The sequence below is a fragment of the Etheostoma cragini genome, chromosome 20 (genome assembly GCF_013103735.1).
Source record: "Etheostoma cragini isolate CJK2018 chromosome 20, CSU_Ecrag_1.0, whole genome shotgun sequence".
Lineage (NCBI taxonomy): Eukaryota > Metazoa > Chordata > Actinopteri > Perciformes > Percidae > Etheostoma > Etheostoma cragini.
The window spans coordinates 5,280,546-5,296,152 of record NC_048426.1 but is presented as its reverse complement, the minus strand read 5'-3'; the positions used below and the strand labels follow the sequence as shown (position 1 = coordinate 5,296,152).

At 38.8% G+C, this 15,607-nt stretch overlaps 3 protein-coding genes across 8 annotated transcripts in view; 2 read left to right on the top strand and 1 right to left on the bottom strand.

Annotated features, from left to right (window-relative positions):
- Window positions 1–1,103, top strand: part of plek2 (pleckstrin 2) — a 10,712-nt gene extending 9,609 nt beyond the window's left edge. For both annotated transcript variants that reach the window (XM_034858058.1, XM_034858057.1), the window contains exon 9: window positions 608–1,103. In XM_034858058.1, coding sequence (XP_034713949.1) covers window positions 608–735 — 128 coding nt within the window. In that variant the 3' untranslated portion in view covers window positions 736–1,103. The remainder of the gene's footprint in view (window positions 1–607) is intronic.
- Window positions 1,104–2,575: 1,472 nt separating this feature from the next.
- si:ch211-10a23.2 (uncharacterized protein LOC567812 homolog) lies at window positions 2,576–9,425 on the bottom strand. Its single transcript, XM_034858065.1, has 4 exons — window positions 9,104–9,425; window positions 8,727–8,812; window positions 4,722–4,902; window positions 2,576–3,488 (listed from the first exon to the last, which is right to left on the bottom strand). Exons 1-4 carry the CDS (start codon window positions 9,128–9,130, stop codon window positions 3,345–3,347), a joined length of 438 nt encoding a protein of 145 aa, XP_034713956.1. The 5' UTR covers window positions 9,131–9,425; the 3' UTR covers window positions 2,576–3,344.
- Window positions 9,426–10,896: 1,471 nt separating this feature from the next.
- Window positions 10,897–15,607, top strand: part of zfyve26 (zinc finger, FYVE domain containing 26) — a 37,860-nt gene continuing 33,149 nt past the window's right edge. For all 5 annotated transcript variants that reach the window (XM_034858037.1, XM_034858035.1, XM_034858036.1 and 2 more), the window contains exons 1-4: window positions 10,897–11,023; window positions 13,729–14,016; window positions 14,162–14,237; window positions 14,834–14,920. In XM_034858037.1, the coding sequence (XP_034713928.1) occupies window positions 13,826–14,016; window positions 14,162–14,237; window positions 14,834–14,920 (354 nt within the window). In that variant the 5' untranslated portion in view covers window positions 10,897–11,023; window positions 13,729–13,825. The remainder of the gene's footprint in view (window positions 11,024–13,728; window positions 14,017–14,161; window positions 14,238–14,833; window positions 14,921–15,607) is intronic.

The following is a 15,607-nucleotide window of genomic DNA, read 5'->3' as shown; positions in this document are numbered from 1 at the left end:
TCATACTCTGCTTCTGACTGGCTAGTAGTCCTTACCTAGGCACTGTCAGGAGACACTCTCATACTCTGCTTCTGACTGGCTAGTAGTCCTTACCTGGGCATTGTCAGGGCTCGCCCTCATGCTCTGCTTCTGACTGGCTAGTAGTCCTTTCCTAGGTACTGTCAGGGCACGCCCTCATGCTCTGCTTCTGACTGGCTAGTAGTGCTTACCTAGGTTACTGTGCACATGCAACTCCCAACAAAGATGGAACAGAAGTGAGAAGTCTCACTGTGTAGCTAAAACAGAGAGCTCAACACACAGGGTGAAAAGAGGAGCTGCAGCAATGTGCAAACAAACATAAGACGTTTTCTGAAATTTAAACCACGTAAACCTATTCTGGCACAACATCTAAATACAATTATAAAACTGAAAATGAGCATGTTATGAGCACTTTAAGTTCTTTCATGTCAAGTTTTCGTATTTGTTAACTTTTTCCAGCAAATGTGTGATTTGGCTTTTCAAATTTATTTATAGCTAAAACACGTCTGTCTGTCGGTCCAAAGCAGCCTTATTGTGTCAGTGCTAATGCAGTTCTACTTCATTGACCCTTTTTTCTTCTCCCACACAGGTGTGAAAGGCAACATTCAAGGCAACTTGTTTAAAATCATCACTCAGTCAGACACGCATTACTTCATCCAGGCTCCGACCGAGCAGCAGAAGATGGAGTGGATAGAAGCAATCAGGGAGCACACATAGAGCAGCCAAGTTAAAACAGCACTTCTCAACATAACCAATGTTTCATTTATCTAGGTATGAAAGAAGAAATGTATTATATTATACACATTCCATGAATGTACAGTATACTGTAGCAACAAACTGGGGACATGCAATCAGATGAAAGTGTTTCTAGTTACAAAACATTACTGTTCATATACCTCTAAAAATGCTTTCAGTTTTATTGTTCTGTATTTGAAAGTAAAGATGGAGGATTTAAAGGCTTTAAAGCCCAACAGTCGTAGCAAAATCTCTTGTAATCATTCATTTTAAGTTAAAAGTTTGTCATGTATTTTATAAAAAGAAACGTTCATTATTAAACTATGAATCATTTTGACTTTATTCTCCTTGTGGATTATTTACTTAAAACAAGACACTCGTGGTGAGAAGTACTTATGAAGTTTTTCCCACCTGGGAATATCAGGGGCCGCACCTGGGATTACGTTTGTTTACTTTATTTTTCCGACTGCCAGCGTTCACATGGTCGGGAATGCGTGTTCTTCTTCTTGTGTTATATTGGCATTTGGCATTACAACTTGTTGCAGGACTGCCACCAACTGTTGGGCGTAGCCTAGAGGGTCAGGTGGGAAAACATGGAGGCCACAATGACAAAGGCCACCCCAAAGCTCTTAAATGATGCGTTACCTTCCTCACTACAGTTTGTACTCGAGCTCAAAACATAGGCCTACTTGACTTGAATTGGATTACTTGTTACCGACAATAGCACACAACTACTTTCAGTTACTCTGTTAAAACCAATGACAACTACAACCTAGATTGATAGCACATTGTAGACGTTGGCAAAATATAGTACATGCATGCATGAATTTTCTATGTACAGGAAATGTTTCTAACGATTCAACACATTTGAATGATCGTCGGCCGTGTTTCTGGACGACAGTTGTCAACAACGCGCCACCAACTGGGAAACCGTTAGCTACAGCTAGCCCGTTTCCCAGTGACGTGAATGATGACGTTTTCACAGGGAAAAAATTCTTTTCTGATGCTCATGAACGCACAGTAAGTCTTATAATAGGAAAGTGTGTCTCTTATAGTTGCAAACATAGAACTTAATAAACTTGAATAAATTAAAATCATTAATACCAATATGAATTTAATGAGCAATTGTTATATACTGCTGGGAAGGACAGGATTGAGTGTCTTGGGTGCCTACATAGCTCAGTTGGTAGCGCGGGCGCATATTTAGAGGGTTACTCCTTGATGTGGAAGACTTGGGTTTGACTCCAGCCTGTGGCCCTTTGAAGCATGTTAGTCCCCTCTATCTCCCCTTTAATGTCTTCATCTGTCCTGTCAAAAATAAATGCTCAAAACAATCGTCACAAAAACGAAAGAATGTACTTTTTATCCTTACTGGTTATCCATCATTTGGACTGTATGGTGGTTAAAACAGTTATTAAAATGTATCCTATGTGAAATGAAATTGTCTTAAAAAGTCTTACAAACTTGGTGAACCTGTAAAAACCCCTGGGACATTTGTTTTTATGGTACTTTGACTTAAGTAAAGGATCCGACACCAAGCTGAAGTACAAGTAGAGACAAGAAAAGCCTCAGGTTTTTTTTTTTGTCACAATCATCAAGTTTGAGATCAGCACATCCCAGTTGAGATCAGCACATCCCAGACAGGCACTCCCTCCCAGCAAGCTGAGTCGAGCCTTTGTTATCTGAATGACTCAAGCTGAGCTGGTGGTGCTTTACAGACTTGTTCCAGTGAAATCAGAAGTGACACAACACCGCAGTGATATCGCATGCTGTACAGTAGGTCTGGCAGTAAATCCAGGTAGCAGTTGCTCGACCACAAAAAGATCAACAAAGGCGATTTATTGCAGTGAAGTACAGTCAATGTGAAACATTCACACAAAAAAAAGTGCTAGAGGTAGAAAAGAAAAGTACACAAATCGGCGTTAGTTTTCCAAAGATAACAATGATTAAATAACTGAAGGTGTGACATGACCTTCAATCCCTCCAGTGTTATCTGGAAGAAAACTGAGAGGAATGATACATAGTGTGTGTAATACTGGCATGCACTAATGTAGGCTACGTGAAGTGTTTTACGTTATTACAGTACTTAGTCGGGCACAGAATGACAATCAGTTCAGAAACATCCATCTTCGTGCTGGCGCTCGTAAACGTAAGTGCTTTCAAAGGTTAACTCCAGAGAAATCAAAGACTAACGTCTGAGATCTGAATGCACAAAGACGGATGCAGCACTCCTTTTGTATAGCAGTGACACATGATGTTTGTACAAATGTTCATTAGGAAGGACAAGTGTTGGACTTGTCCTTTCATAGCTTAGACCACATTTGCTTTCAGGTCAAATCCCATTCCTCGGTTGATTTAAGACGTTGACATTCAGTCATTTTCTTCAAGTCCCCAAACAGGTAATCTAGTGAAGGCACTTTGTCTTAACACGTGATTACGAGGCAGGAGTAACTTTGTTTCATCCCCATCATGGGCTCATTTTTTAATATTTCTTTTTTTTTTACTCAAAAAGGGAGCTCTAGTTAACCTAATGTATTGTATACTGACCCCAAACATCCTCATGTTGTTGTTGTTTGGGTGGGGCGCTGGTGCTAGGCCACCTTGGTGAGCTGTAGGTCTCCACAGACTCGTAAGGCAGTGAGGGAGGCGAGCCGGGGGACACGGTGGCTGAATCCACACAGAGGCTGTCCATCCACCAAGATACGAAACTGTTGGTGCTCACAAACTATCTCCATCTAACAGTCAGAGGGGATGGACAGGAAGACAAGGTAAGAAGACAAGCATATGCCTACATTTTAAACAAAGAAGACATCCAAATTGTAGATGAGTAGAAGTATGAGTTCCATAAACAAATACACTCACAAGTAAACACAAGTACCTCAAAATTGTGCTTAAGTAGAGCAATTGAATACACTCACTTAGTTACACGTGCCACTGGAAATATTTATACACTAAAGGTTGGTCACAACTTAAAGGCCCCGAAATCAGACATTCTCTTTTTCTTACTAAGATCGATGTTGTCCGTACGGTGGCCGAGACGGTTCAACACAAATACCACAGCTACAACACAAATACAACCGCTAAAACACAAATACAAAGCTACAACACAAATACAACCGCTACAACACAAATACCACAGCTACAACACAAATACAACCGCTACAACACAAATACAACCGCTACAACACAAATACCACAGCTACAACACAAATACAACCGCTACAACACAAATACAACCGCTACAACACAAATACAAAAGCCACAACACAAATCTTTTTCAACACAGCTTTTCATGTTTGTATTGTAGCTTTTTGTGTTTGTGTTGTAGCTTTTGCGTTAGTGTTGTAGCTTTTTTGTTTGTGTTGTAGCTTTTGTGTTTGTGTTGAACAGTCTGGGCCGCCATAGGTTCGTCATGAAAACACAGTTTTCTACCAAAGTTTGAAAACTTTGATTTTTGTGTTTGTGTTGTAGCTTCTGCATTTGCATTGTAGCTTTTTGTGTTTGTGTTGTAGCTTTTGCATTAGGGTTGTAGCTTTTTGTGTTAGTGTCGTAGCTTTTTGTGTTAGCGTTGTAGCTTTTTGTACTTGTGTTGTAGCTTTTTGTGTTAGCGTTGTAGCTTTTTGTATTTGTGTTGTAGCTTTTTGTGTTTGTGTTGTAGCTTTTGTGTTTGGGTTGAACGGTCTCGGCCACCATAGATCCGTCATGAAAACACCATTTTCTACCAAAGTTGCAACTTTGTATTGCAGAGTGTGACGGCAGAAACCGCAGGGAGAACTCCAGCAAACACATTTTTACGACAATGTCATTAAGGGATCAGAGGTTGGAAAAATTTCTAATAATGATATAATGATCAATTCTTACTTGAAAAAATCAGCTCTTCAAGCTTAATTAACTGTGTAACTCTGGATCAGTGTCATCCCTCCACCCACAGTCTACATCCACAAATGTCAGAGATAAAAAAAATGTACCTTGAAGGATTCTCCAGGTGCAAAAGGAAAGTAAGAGAGGGTTGTTTCAGGTCTTCCCCACTTTCCAGCCATGCGGGCGTTGCGTTGGACGGCCTTATCCATGAAGCTGACCTTTAACTGAAGTCCCACGTCTCCCTCTGAGTCCTCCTCCCGAGGCTCACTGGACAGAATCACCTCCATGCTGTTCCAACACACCAGACATCAGATACTTACAGACATTTACAACATGCCAATAAAGAACGAAGACAGGGCTGCAGTCAAGACCACCTTTGTCGAGTCCAAGACAAGTCCAAGAGCAGGATAAGACCAAGTCAAGACCGAGTCCAAAAAAGTCAGAGTCAAGAGTCCAGGGCAGAAAAAAGTTGTATGCATGACAGTATCAAGACAATCATTTTGGGTTATTTGTGGCTCTAAAAGCAAAAAGAGTGTCACTACACCCAGGATTTGTAAGTAAAGCCCTTCCCCTTGATACCATGTAGTCTAATCTAATGAAAACTGAATGACTTATGGTGATACCCCATAACAGCAGTGTTAGAACTGATACAAACACCAATCCATTACTACTACCACTGATAGGTAGTACTAGTACTGAATATTTCAGCAACTAAACCTGGACTTGGTCGAGACCAAAACCATATTTGGCAAGACCAGTGGCAGAGGCCGAGACAAGTCTGAGTCCAAATAGCCGCAAGTCCAAGGAAAGTCCTAGACCATAGAAAAAAGTCCGGACTCGAGTACTACAGCCCTGGACTAAGATGCCGGGCTGGATTGTAACTTAGTACTGCTCTGAAGTACAAATTTGAGATACTTTCAACTTCACTAAATTAATTTGACAGCTTTAATTACTTTACATATTAAGATTTTGGCAAATGAAACAAAACAATTAGTCAGTTGACAAAAAAAATGTATTGGCCTCTTTTTGATAATCATTTAGTCATTTTTCATGCAAAGGACTTCATGATTTCAGCATCTCCAATGTGAAGATTAGCTGCTTTTCCTTTTTATTTTATTTGTAACAGTTGCAAGGTCTGCACTACAAAACAAGCGATGTGAATGTGTCACTTCAGGCTCTGGGTAATTGTGATAGCATTCTCCCAATTTTCAGTTTTTTTTTAAAAACCAAACAATCAATCAATCAATTGATTAATAGAGAAAATAATTATTGATTTCTAGCCTGTTAAAAATAGTTCACAATATGCTCCACCTTTGCCAACTACAATAGTGACATCCTGCTTTTACATTACTGCCTGAAAAATGAAAATCCATGATATAAGAGTACAAGAGGGTACAAAAGTTTAAGTGCTAAAGCACTTAAGGAAAGGTATACTTCTTCCACTCATTTTTTCTTTCCTTCTGATTGAAGCAACTGTATTATAAATGGATGTAGATTCTTTGGAGAACAGTGACATCGTCTGGTCTTTATCACAACTGTCATGTAGTAATGAGGCTTTTAATGAAGAAGATTGAATAACAAATATAGTTTATAGTTTGAATTTAGTATGTAATACCGGCAGGAGAATTATATTACTGTTGATTTTTGTTTCCAATTTTCCAGTAGTTGAAAGAACACTTACTTAAATACTGCGCGCAAGTGGGTAATTGCACTTATGTGCATTTCCATTGATTGTTATTTCATATGTCTACTCCACTACATTTGAGAGGGAGATATTGTACTTTTTACTCACTGCACGCTAAAGTTACTTTGCATATCATTTTTTGAAGGCAAAATGTGTGATCACTTTAAAGAATATGGTGCACTGCTTTACATTAAATTATCTAAAATTACATAAAGAATGTTAAAACATCAATACGACACTGACAGGGGCCATTCTGCACAATGATACGTTTCCTTTATACTAACTCTAGTACTTTATGTTGCCACTACTACTTTTGAGTCCAGGACTTCTACTTACAGAGGAATGTTTTTATAATGTGGCATTACTACTTTTATTATAAATGATTTGAATACTTCTTTTTACAGTGATCATGTACTGTGCCTCTGTCTTTGGCCCTGATTACGCTGAAACATGATAAACTACAATTTTTCTGTACAAATATTTCATTTTATTGGGATTTTTGGTTGTTTACATTGCATCATTGCAAATGTTGCTAATTTACATTTAACAAGATGACAAATAACCTGTTTTGGCAGCAAAGTTTTGGTGACACAGGTATCACAATGACCTGGCAACACCAATCTTAGAATAAAGGTTTTTATCATGAGGCCGGCTTACAAAATCATTAATAAGAAATAAAAAATTAATGGAATTAAAAAGCTCTGTTGTGTTACTTTCTGTCTTGAGGAAAGTGAGGGTCCTTTAAAGGTCCCATGGCATGAAAATGTCACTTTATGAGGTTTTTTTAACATTAATATGCGTCCCCCCAGCTTGCTTATGTGACTAGAAATGGTGATAGGTGTAAACCGAGCCCTGGGTGTCCTGCTCTGCTTTTAAGAAAATGAAAGCTAGGGGACCACTAAGGTCTACATAGAAGAGAGTTCAGATACAGTATTAGGGGACCTCTAAGGTCTATATAAAAGAGACTTCAGATACAGGATTAGGGGACCACTAAGGTCTATATAAAAGAGACTTCAGATACAGGATTAGGGGACCACTAAGGTCTATATAAAAGAGACTTCAGATATAGTATTAGGGGACCACTAAGGTCTGTATAAAAGAGACTTCAGATATAGTATTAGGGGACCACTAAGGTTTATAAGAGACTTCAGTTACAGTATTAGGGGACCACTAAGGTTTGTATAGAAGAGACTTCAGTTACAGTATTAGGGGACCAATAAGGTTTATATAGAAGAGACTTCAGTTACAGTTTTAGGTGACCACTAAGGTTTATATAGAAGAGACTTCAGTTACAGTATTAGGGGACCACTAAGGTTTATATAGAAGAGACTTCAGTTACAGTATTAGGGGACCACTAAGGTCTATATAAAAGACACTTCAGATACAGTATTAGGGGACCACTAAGGTCTATATAAAAGCATCCAAAGAGCACCGTGTCATGGGACCTTTAAGAACATGTGTCCTTAATCCTTGCGTTGTCTCCTTGTTAAAACACCTTTTTTTTCTTCCTTTTTTTTTATAACTTTTGACATTTTCAACACATTATTTATTCATTATTTAATTTAACTAACACCACCTTACTATCACTAGTTTTATACTACTTTTTGAAATCCATGGTCAACAACCCTCATTTGTATAGAATTATACTTTTACCTAATAACCTAATATTTGAGTTAATTAAGCAGAAATTAGGAATTATTTTTACTAATTGTTAAGATCAGAAGAACATATGTTGAGTGGATGAGTTTTGTCAAGATACTGATTTGAAACCATTTCAATTTCAACCACTTTTATTTGCAAAGAGCATTGCATGGAATTCATCCTTTTTAGTGGTAATTTGGTAAAAAAGAACGCCATATTTCTGATATAGACATGGACAAAGGGGTCTAATTTGAGCCGAGGACAACAGGAGGGTTAAAACCCTTCTGATGTTTCGGCAACTAAGAATAAGTTTTTGACACTAAAAACAAATTCTGCATCATAGTTTATCTTGGCGCAGTATGTTTTTTTCTGTGCAGCCTAATTGTCATCTTTTACTGGAACTTAATTGATGACTGAATGAATAAATAAATAGCCAGCTGATGTTATCAACCAAAGAATTCCAGTGGGACTCTTCAGATTTCATGGGATTTTGCAGCTCTCCCACGCACGTTCACATACTTACCTATAATTAGAAATCGCACTGGCATTACACAGACATTTTCCAAAAACAGGGCTATAGTCCTTGTGTGGGTGACATAGGCCTATACACTCAAACACAGACAACAGCTGTCTATGTGCTTTACAGTTCTGTTTTAAAACAAGCCAGGGCTTATTTTTATCACCAACTTTAATTGGCTGCCACGTCAAATGTGCAACAGTAGGCATCGATATAAATAATGTATAGTCCCCTTTTTATTTCAAAATGGAAACAGGTGTGTGCACTTACCTATTGGGTTTTTTGTTAATAATTCCCATAACAACCAGTTTCATTGAAGGCCGCATCCCACCCTTTATCTCTCCGGTGTACTCCCCCTGTGAAACAATAGACATGTCTACAGATGAGCTGGCAGACAGGGTGAGGCCCTCTGCTACACACACATAGTTAGTTCATGTTTCTTCATCCTGCAGCCTGCTGCTGTCTTACTCAGCGGTGAGCAGCAACCTATGGCACCGATGGGAACAATAGCTTTATTGATCCACTTTCTTAATAATCACACCACAAGCAGCCTTTTTCTTTCAGTAAGTCATGCCCAAGTCACCTATTTTAAACGAAACGTTGCAATGCATGCCGCAAATCCAGCAAAAAAGCACACATCTACATACATTTTCTTTCTTGTCGTTTTCGTCCATTCCACTCAGGGCGTGATGCAGTGTGGAGGTTCCGAGCGATGATGCCAACTGAGGACTGATTGACTCAGCCTCCAGCTGGCAAACCCCGCCTGTAACTACGTTGTCATAGAGACAGGCTCCCAATTTGGCAGGGATGGTGGTGGGAGACAGGCAAAGAGGGAGAGAGGGGGATATATTACAAGCTGATCAGACGCATTTCACTTTGCTAGCCTCTCCTTCGGATGTAACGTTGGTGAAGAAGGTTGTTTTTGGGGAGCGATGTGGTCGTGCGGGTTCATCCTTTGGCATCCCTTCTCAGTCATCTCATTGTGCAGTGAGTCTGCTTCACACTCAGACGGGTAAAGTAGCCTGGGACTGCACTGTGTGCGCTTCTCTTTATGAGACGCAACCTTCACCTGATGCTGCCTTCACTGGTCACGGTTCCCCTCGTTCAACTGGTACCTCAATTATATCACCATGTCTTTAGACTGTCTTGTGTCTTTTTTAATTGTACAATTATGTTCCTCTTTATACTACTACTACTACTACTACTACTTCTAATAATAATAATAATACTACAAAGTAATAATAGCCTCATTTGTGGCCTTCTGTAGGAGGAAGGAGAAAAAGCAGGAAGGGCTTGGTTAAATAACTCTCAGAGGGCCTAATTCAGACACCCCCACTTCCAAGTTAGTTTGGTTATAATTTGATTAAATTGGAATTTATTTAAGAATATGACCTATGTGAATGGAATATAAGTTTAAATATTAATGGCACTAAAAGATGTTGACACTAGGGTCCCTCCATAAGACTGGAGACACTTTGGGGGCCTTACTTATTCAGTTTTTCTTTATCTTTGTCCATCTTTAGTGCTGCATTTTACCTAACCCATTTAAATTTAATCAAATTACCAAAAAAATAATAGATAGTCACCGTGAGCTCTGGAGCATTTGCCCGTTCACAGGTCCATCATTCAGCTCCTGCCACAGTCAGTGGGTACTTCAGTAAGTGTTGCTAAAATAGTTTTTTTGTGGGCTGCACATAATTCATTTTTGCACAAAAGATACAATATTCCAGCCAATTTTTTTCCTACCAAAAATCAAAAACAGCCTTGACCAACCAATCTGAACTGAAGGTTTTCAGCTGCATCACATGGTTCTCATTAAAACACTGAGTTTGCTACGGTGTCATCTGGGTTCAATTCTACGCAAATGTCTCCAGTTCTGTGGCAACAGAGTAAACTCAAGTATGCTGCTGATACAAAGAATAGCCTAACATTATGAATATGAGTAAGCTTATGAGATACAAAAACATAAAATAAAATGAATTTAACAGGCTGTAGCGGGTTTTGTAGATCTCTTCCGGTGTTGGGACCTGTGAGACGGTGATCCTCTGAGCCATCCTGCCTACAGTTATAGCTACTCAGAGCTTTCACAGTATTTTGCTGTTTATTATTATTCATTCAGAATACAGATATACATACAATTAAAAAAAAACAAAAAAAACACAGGAGCATACACATAACAAATCAACATTAAGAAGAAAAAATAAAATAATAGGAAAATAAAAAATAAAATAAAATCTAAATAAATAGAAGAGTTAGATACAAAAGGTGTAGCTCATTCTTTCAATGGATCAGGGAGGGTTTGGTTTTGAAGTATCTGCGTTAGTTTGCTGGGTTGTTAATTATCATAGGTGAACTCCTGTATTTCCAACAGCACCTGAAGGCAGCAGTGAAAGAAAACGCCCACCTCGTGCCAAAACGTTTGACCAACCAGCGTTGGAGAGTCAGCTGATTTTGTCACATGACCTTCGTTAACATACGCCTATCCTCCTAGCATAACAGGTCAAGAGAAAGTAGGAGCTAGGAGTGTAAATAGTCCCCAGTTTGGGGGAAACAACACAAAGAAATGAGTAAGTGACTTTATTGACTACTCGCTCGCTTGAAATGCATTATGTGTGCGCCTGCCAACTGTTACGGAAGTTAGCTAGCTAACTGAATGTGTCAGCAACAACAAGTCAGCAAGCTATTTAGCTAACGCTAATGCTAATTAGTGACATTAAGGTAGCTTTCAACTGTGAGAAGAGACGAACAGTGAACATGGCAACATTGGTATTTCTATTCAACTCGCGTGGTTTGCACAGACAGTTGAAGGTACATATAATACATGAGAAGTACATTGTGTAATATAACGTTTGACGTCTATCGCACAAATCTTGGCTCAAAGTGACTTCGTGTGTTATTAAAGAAACCTGCATGGGTCATAAGTTGTTAACAAGCAAGGTGAATTCATTATTTTTTATAATTGTGCCATTAATTCAAAAAACAAACTTATAAGACATGATATTGAAAGTATCTTGAAAGTAATGTTTTTAGATTGTACTGTAAACCACATAAAGTGTGTTACTTAAAAAAATCTTTTGCAATACTGTACAAATGAATTCAAACTTCATTATACACTCTATATTGTGTACTTATGGAAACATCAACAGATATTTTGTTCCACAAATTATTTTTATTAAATATTAATGACCTGCTTTTTAGGATCGATTCAAGATATGTATTAATTGTTAAGATTGTAGCACTTTCATTCCACTTATTACTAGGGGTGTAATGATAAATCAATCTAGATTGATCTGTTGAATGATGAGCACCAATGATGTGGGATTGTGTTAAATCCGTAAATGATGTTGTCTTATATAGAACTAATTTGGAATCATATTGCGGCAGATTTTGTGGTATCAGCTAATATCATATTGTTGTCCAAAGAATCATGTAGCCTATAAGATAAACAAAAACAAATTAAGTTGAGAGGAAAACAATATTATTTGAGAGTAGTATGCATGATTAGGAAAGAAAAGGATGAGGCACCTGGACGGCTCACCTTGTCGAGTGTGCAACCTATGTACAAAGGCTCAGTCCTTCTGGCAGCGGCCACAGGTTTGACTTCGACCTGCGGCCTTTGCTGCATGTCATTCCTCCCCCTCTCTCTTCCTTTTCACATTTTCAGCTGTCCTATATAATAATGGCCTAAAATGCCTCAAATATAATGTAAAAAAACAAGAAAGGGATAAGGAAAGCATTGAATTTATCTTAAGAAGGTGAATTTATAGGATATCATAATTAATTGTATCATACAAATCTTTCTGCCATGTTGCATCGTTTCCCAGTGTTCTATTAGGAGTAGTTCATTCAGAAAAGGTCACGATTCAATTCAAAATCGATTTTTGATTCAAAAACGATTCTCGATTTAAAAGAAAATGAAATCCGCCCCTTAATGAGAGCAATCAGCAAATGTCTGCATTAATCACCTCAAGTCAAAACAGCTTTATATAGATTGTCAATTTCTTCACATGTACTAGACATGCCGAGGAATCGAAAGTTCGTTTCTCACCACGCCCACGGTGACCAAGACAAAAGAATGCACAACAGATAAGACAGACATTCCAACCACAGAGTAAAAACAAAAGTGCTCAACAGATAGGGACATTTTTAACAAGACAGTAAACAACAACAATATTTACAAGATAAGACAAAAAAATACAAGAATGTTACCATATGATGCGTTGTGATGCAAAAAATGTAACAGTGCAACTTCAGAATCAAGAGTTTTTGTGCAAAAAGATGCAAAGTACAAAAGAGAGAGTTCAATTTCCTGACAGCCCGGTGGATAAAGCTAGTCTGGTGGAGCGGGCACTGAGGCTTTTATATGTCCTCCCAGAGGGCAGGAGGCTGAAAAGATTGTGTGCGGGTTGGCTGTCGTAGCTCACAGTCATGGTTGCTTTTTGGGTGACACAGGTGTTGTATATGTCTTAAAGGAGGGGAGTGGGGCCTCAATGATCTTTCCAGCTGTGTTCACTATGCACTTTTGCACCAGAGTTGTTGTGTCTGCAAAACTACCATGTGATTTGTGCTGTGGGTTGGTGTGTCAGCAGCGTGAAGAACAGGGGACCGAGCACACAGCCTTGGGGGGCCCCTGTGCTCAATGTGACGCTACTTGAGGTGTTGTTTCTGACTCTTACTGCTTGTGGCCTCTTACTGAGGAAGTTCAGCAGCCAGTTGCATAGTGGGTGTTGAGCCCCACCTGGTCTAGTTTGCAGATGAGTTGTTGTGGGATTATGGTGTTGAATGCTGAACTGAAGGCTAATCAACCACCAGAATCGGACCGAGCACAGAGACAGACTCACAGAGACGGATCGGCTCTGGAATGTGTGTAGAGCTGGGCAATATCTTAATATTATATTGATATCGGGATATAAAACTAGATATCATAGGCATAAGAGTTTTCTTTTCCTGGTTTTAAAGGCTACATTACAGTAAAGTGATGTAATTTTCTGAATTTACCAGACTATTGCATGTATCTATATTTTGCCTTTACCCACTTAGACATTATATTCACATTACTGATGATCATTTATCAAAAATCTCATTGTGTAAATATTGCACCAATAGTCAACAGTCTCACACACACACACACACACACACACACACACACACACACACACACACACACACACACACAGGTTTCCCGATTTATTAGAGATGATTATTTGGAGACCGAAATACTTTGGTTCCTTTTTAAACTATAAACTCAGAATGCTTTTTCTTTCTGCTTCAGGTGAAGAAAGTTCAAGCGTTGTCCTTGGCTTTCTGGAAGTAAAGGTGCGTCTCCAGTTGTGACAGCTGAGCAGAGGAGTGTCCCAGTGGAAGTGGCCATGCATCCCTTCGGCTGTGAGGCTGACACCTCCCTTCAGGAGCTGTTTGAGTACTTCAAGAGGTGTCTGCAGCATGGAGAGTGGGAGCTGGCCAATGCCTGTGTGCCACAGCTGGTTAACTCAACGGGAGGACTTTCAGAAAAGCTTCGAGACATAATCAAAGCTATTGTCTGCCATCCTTACAACCTAAAGTGAGTCACGCAGCTGCTTGCGAGACATTTTTTGTAAATTGAAATTCAATGCAGTATGGAGACATTATGTCTGCAAAAATGATCTTGAGTGTTCTATTTGTGTGTTATCTGTGCTATTGCTATTTACTGACTGTTTATTTTGCAGATGGGAGTCTGTGGGCAGTCCACACAAACTTGCTTGGTTTTGGCTTCAGGTTTTGGAGAAATGGACGGAAGAGCAGGTAACACTATAAAGAATCAAGTCCTGCAGATCAGTTGTTTGTACTTATTTAACCTACTCTGAAACAGGTTTAGTCACGTCATCCTCAAGCCAGGGTTGTAGTCCACCTATGTCAAATCCAAGGTAAGTCCCAAGACCAGGACTAGTCCAGACTGAGTCAAAACCAATTCCAAAGAGGTCCAAGTCGAGACAGAGACACCAAAAAGGAATCCAATGTTAATAAATGTCCTGAATGGATTTTGTATCAAACCAATGCTCTTTTTTTTCCTAAACGGCCACGTTTTATCAAGGATTTTGTTTTGAGGGAGGAAGGTGCTTTGGAAAAAAGCATATGTTAGTGGAATCGGTCCAAGTTAAGTCCGAGACAATCAAAAACTGTCCAGAGTCTGGACTCTATAAATGCTATATTTTGGTATTTGAGACCATATCTGTTTGTGTAACCTTTCAGAAGATGTTTTGGTCAAATCTTTGTTAGAATCGGAGAGTGTTCCTTCACAAAGCACAGAATGTTGTGTTGTTAACTGGGGCGAAAACGCAGATGAAACACCATCAGCAGTGTGACATGATAACTATTCTCTGGGTTACTGTCCACTTCAGGTTCCTCCCGACATCAGGAGAGAGCTGGAGTTCCTGCTGCTCCTGGAAGAACTGGGCTCAGAGGGCTTACCAGAGACTGCTCTAAAGGTTATATTCACTTTTATTATTTTACAACTATCTGCTGTAATGATGTATAGGGCTGGACAGTAGACAAATTGTTTTTTTTTTAAACTTATATTGTGACATAAAATGTGAATATTTTTTAAGCTCTTTATCTTCTGTATTATTAAACAAAGACAACTAGTTTGGCTCTGCAGTGTTTTTTAAGTGCTGATAAAAGTTAGTAATCTCCCCCTGCGAGGTAGCAAGGCAGGTTTTGCACAATACCTAACGCTGCGCAGCATCTTCTTTTTGAAATGCCAAAATAGTCTCACAAAACTGACGCCCTGCTGCTTTTTTTTTTTTTAAAGTGTCTTTTTTTTTTTTAAATGAGATATGTCTGACAGTATACATCAATGTGAATCTAACATATTACGTAATAGCAAAGATAAATTGGCTTATTTGTGCAAAAAAAAAGAAAAAAAGATTACACATTGAAGAAAAACGTAATATAGGTAAGGTAGCCACTGTAGTAGCCATAAAGATTCACGGTGCCTTCCACATGTATGTTTAACATTGAAACATAATATAATTAATATCCTTTTTTTTTTTTTTTTCATCCTTTTAGCCCAGTTTAATATGCTACTCAATTGTTTACAATACAGTGGGTACGGAAAGTATTCAGACCCCTTTAAATTTTTCACTCTTTGTTTCATTGCAGCCATTTTCCAAAAA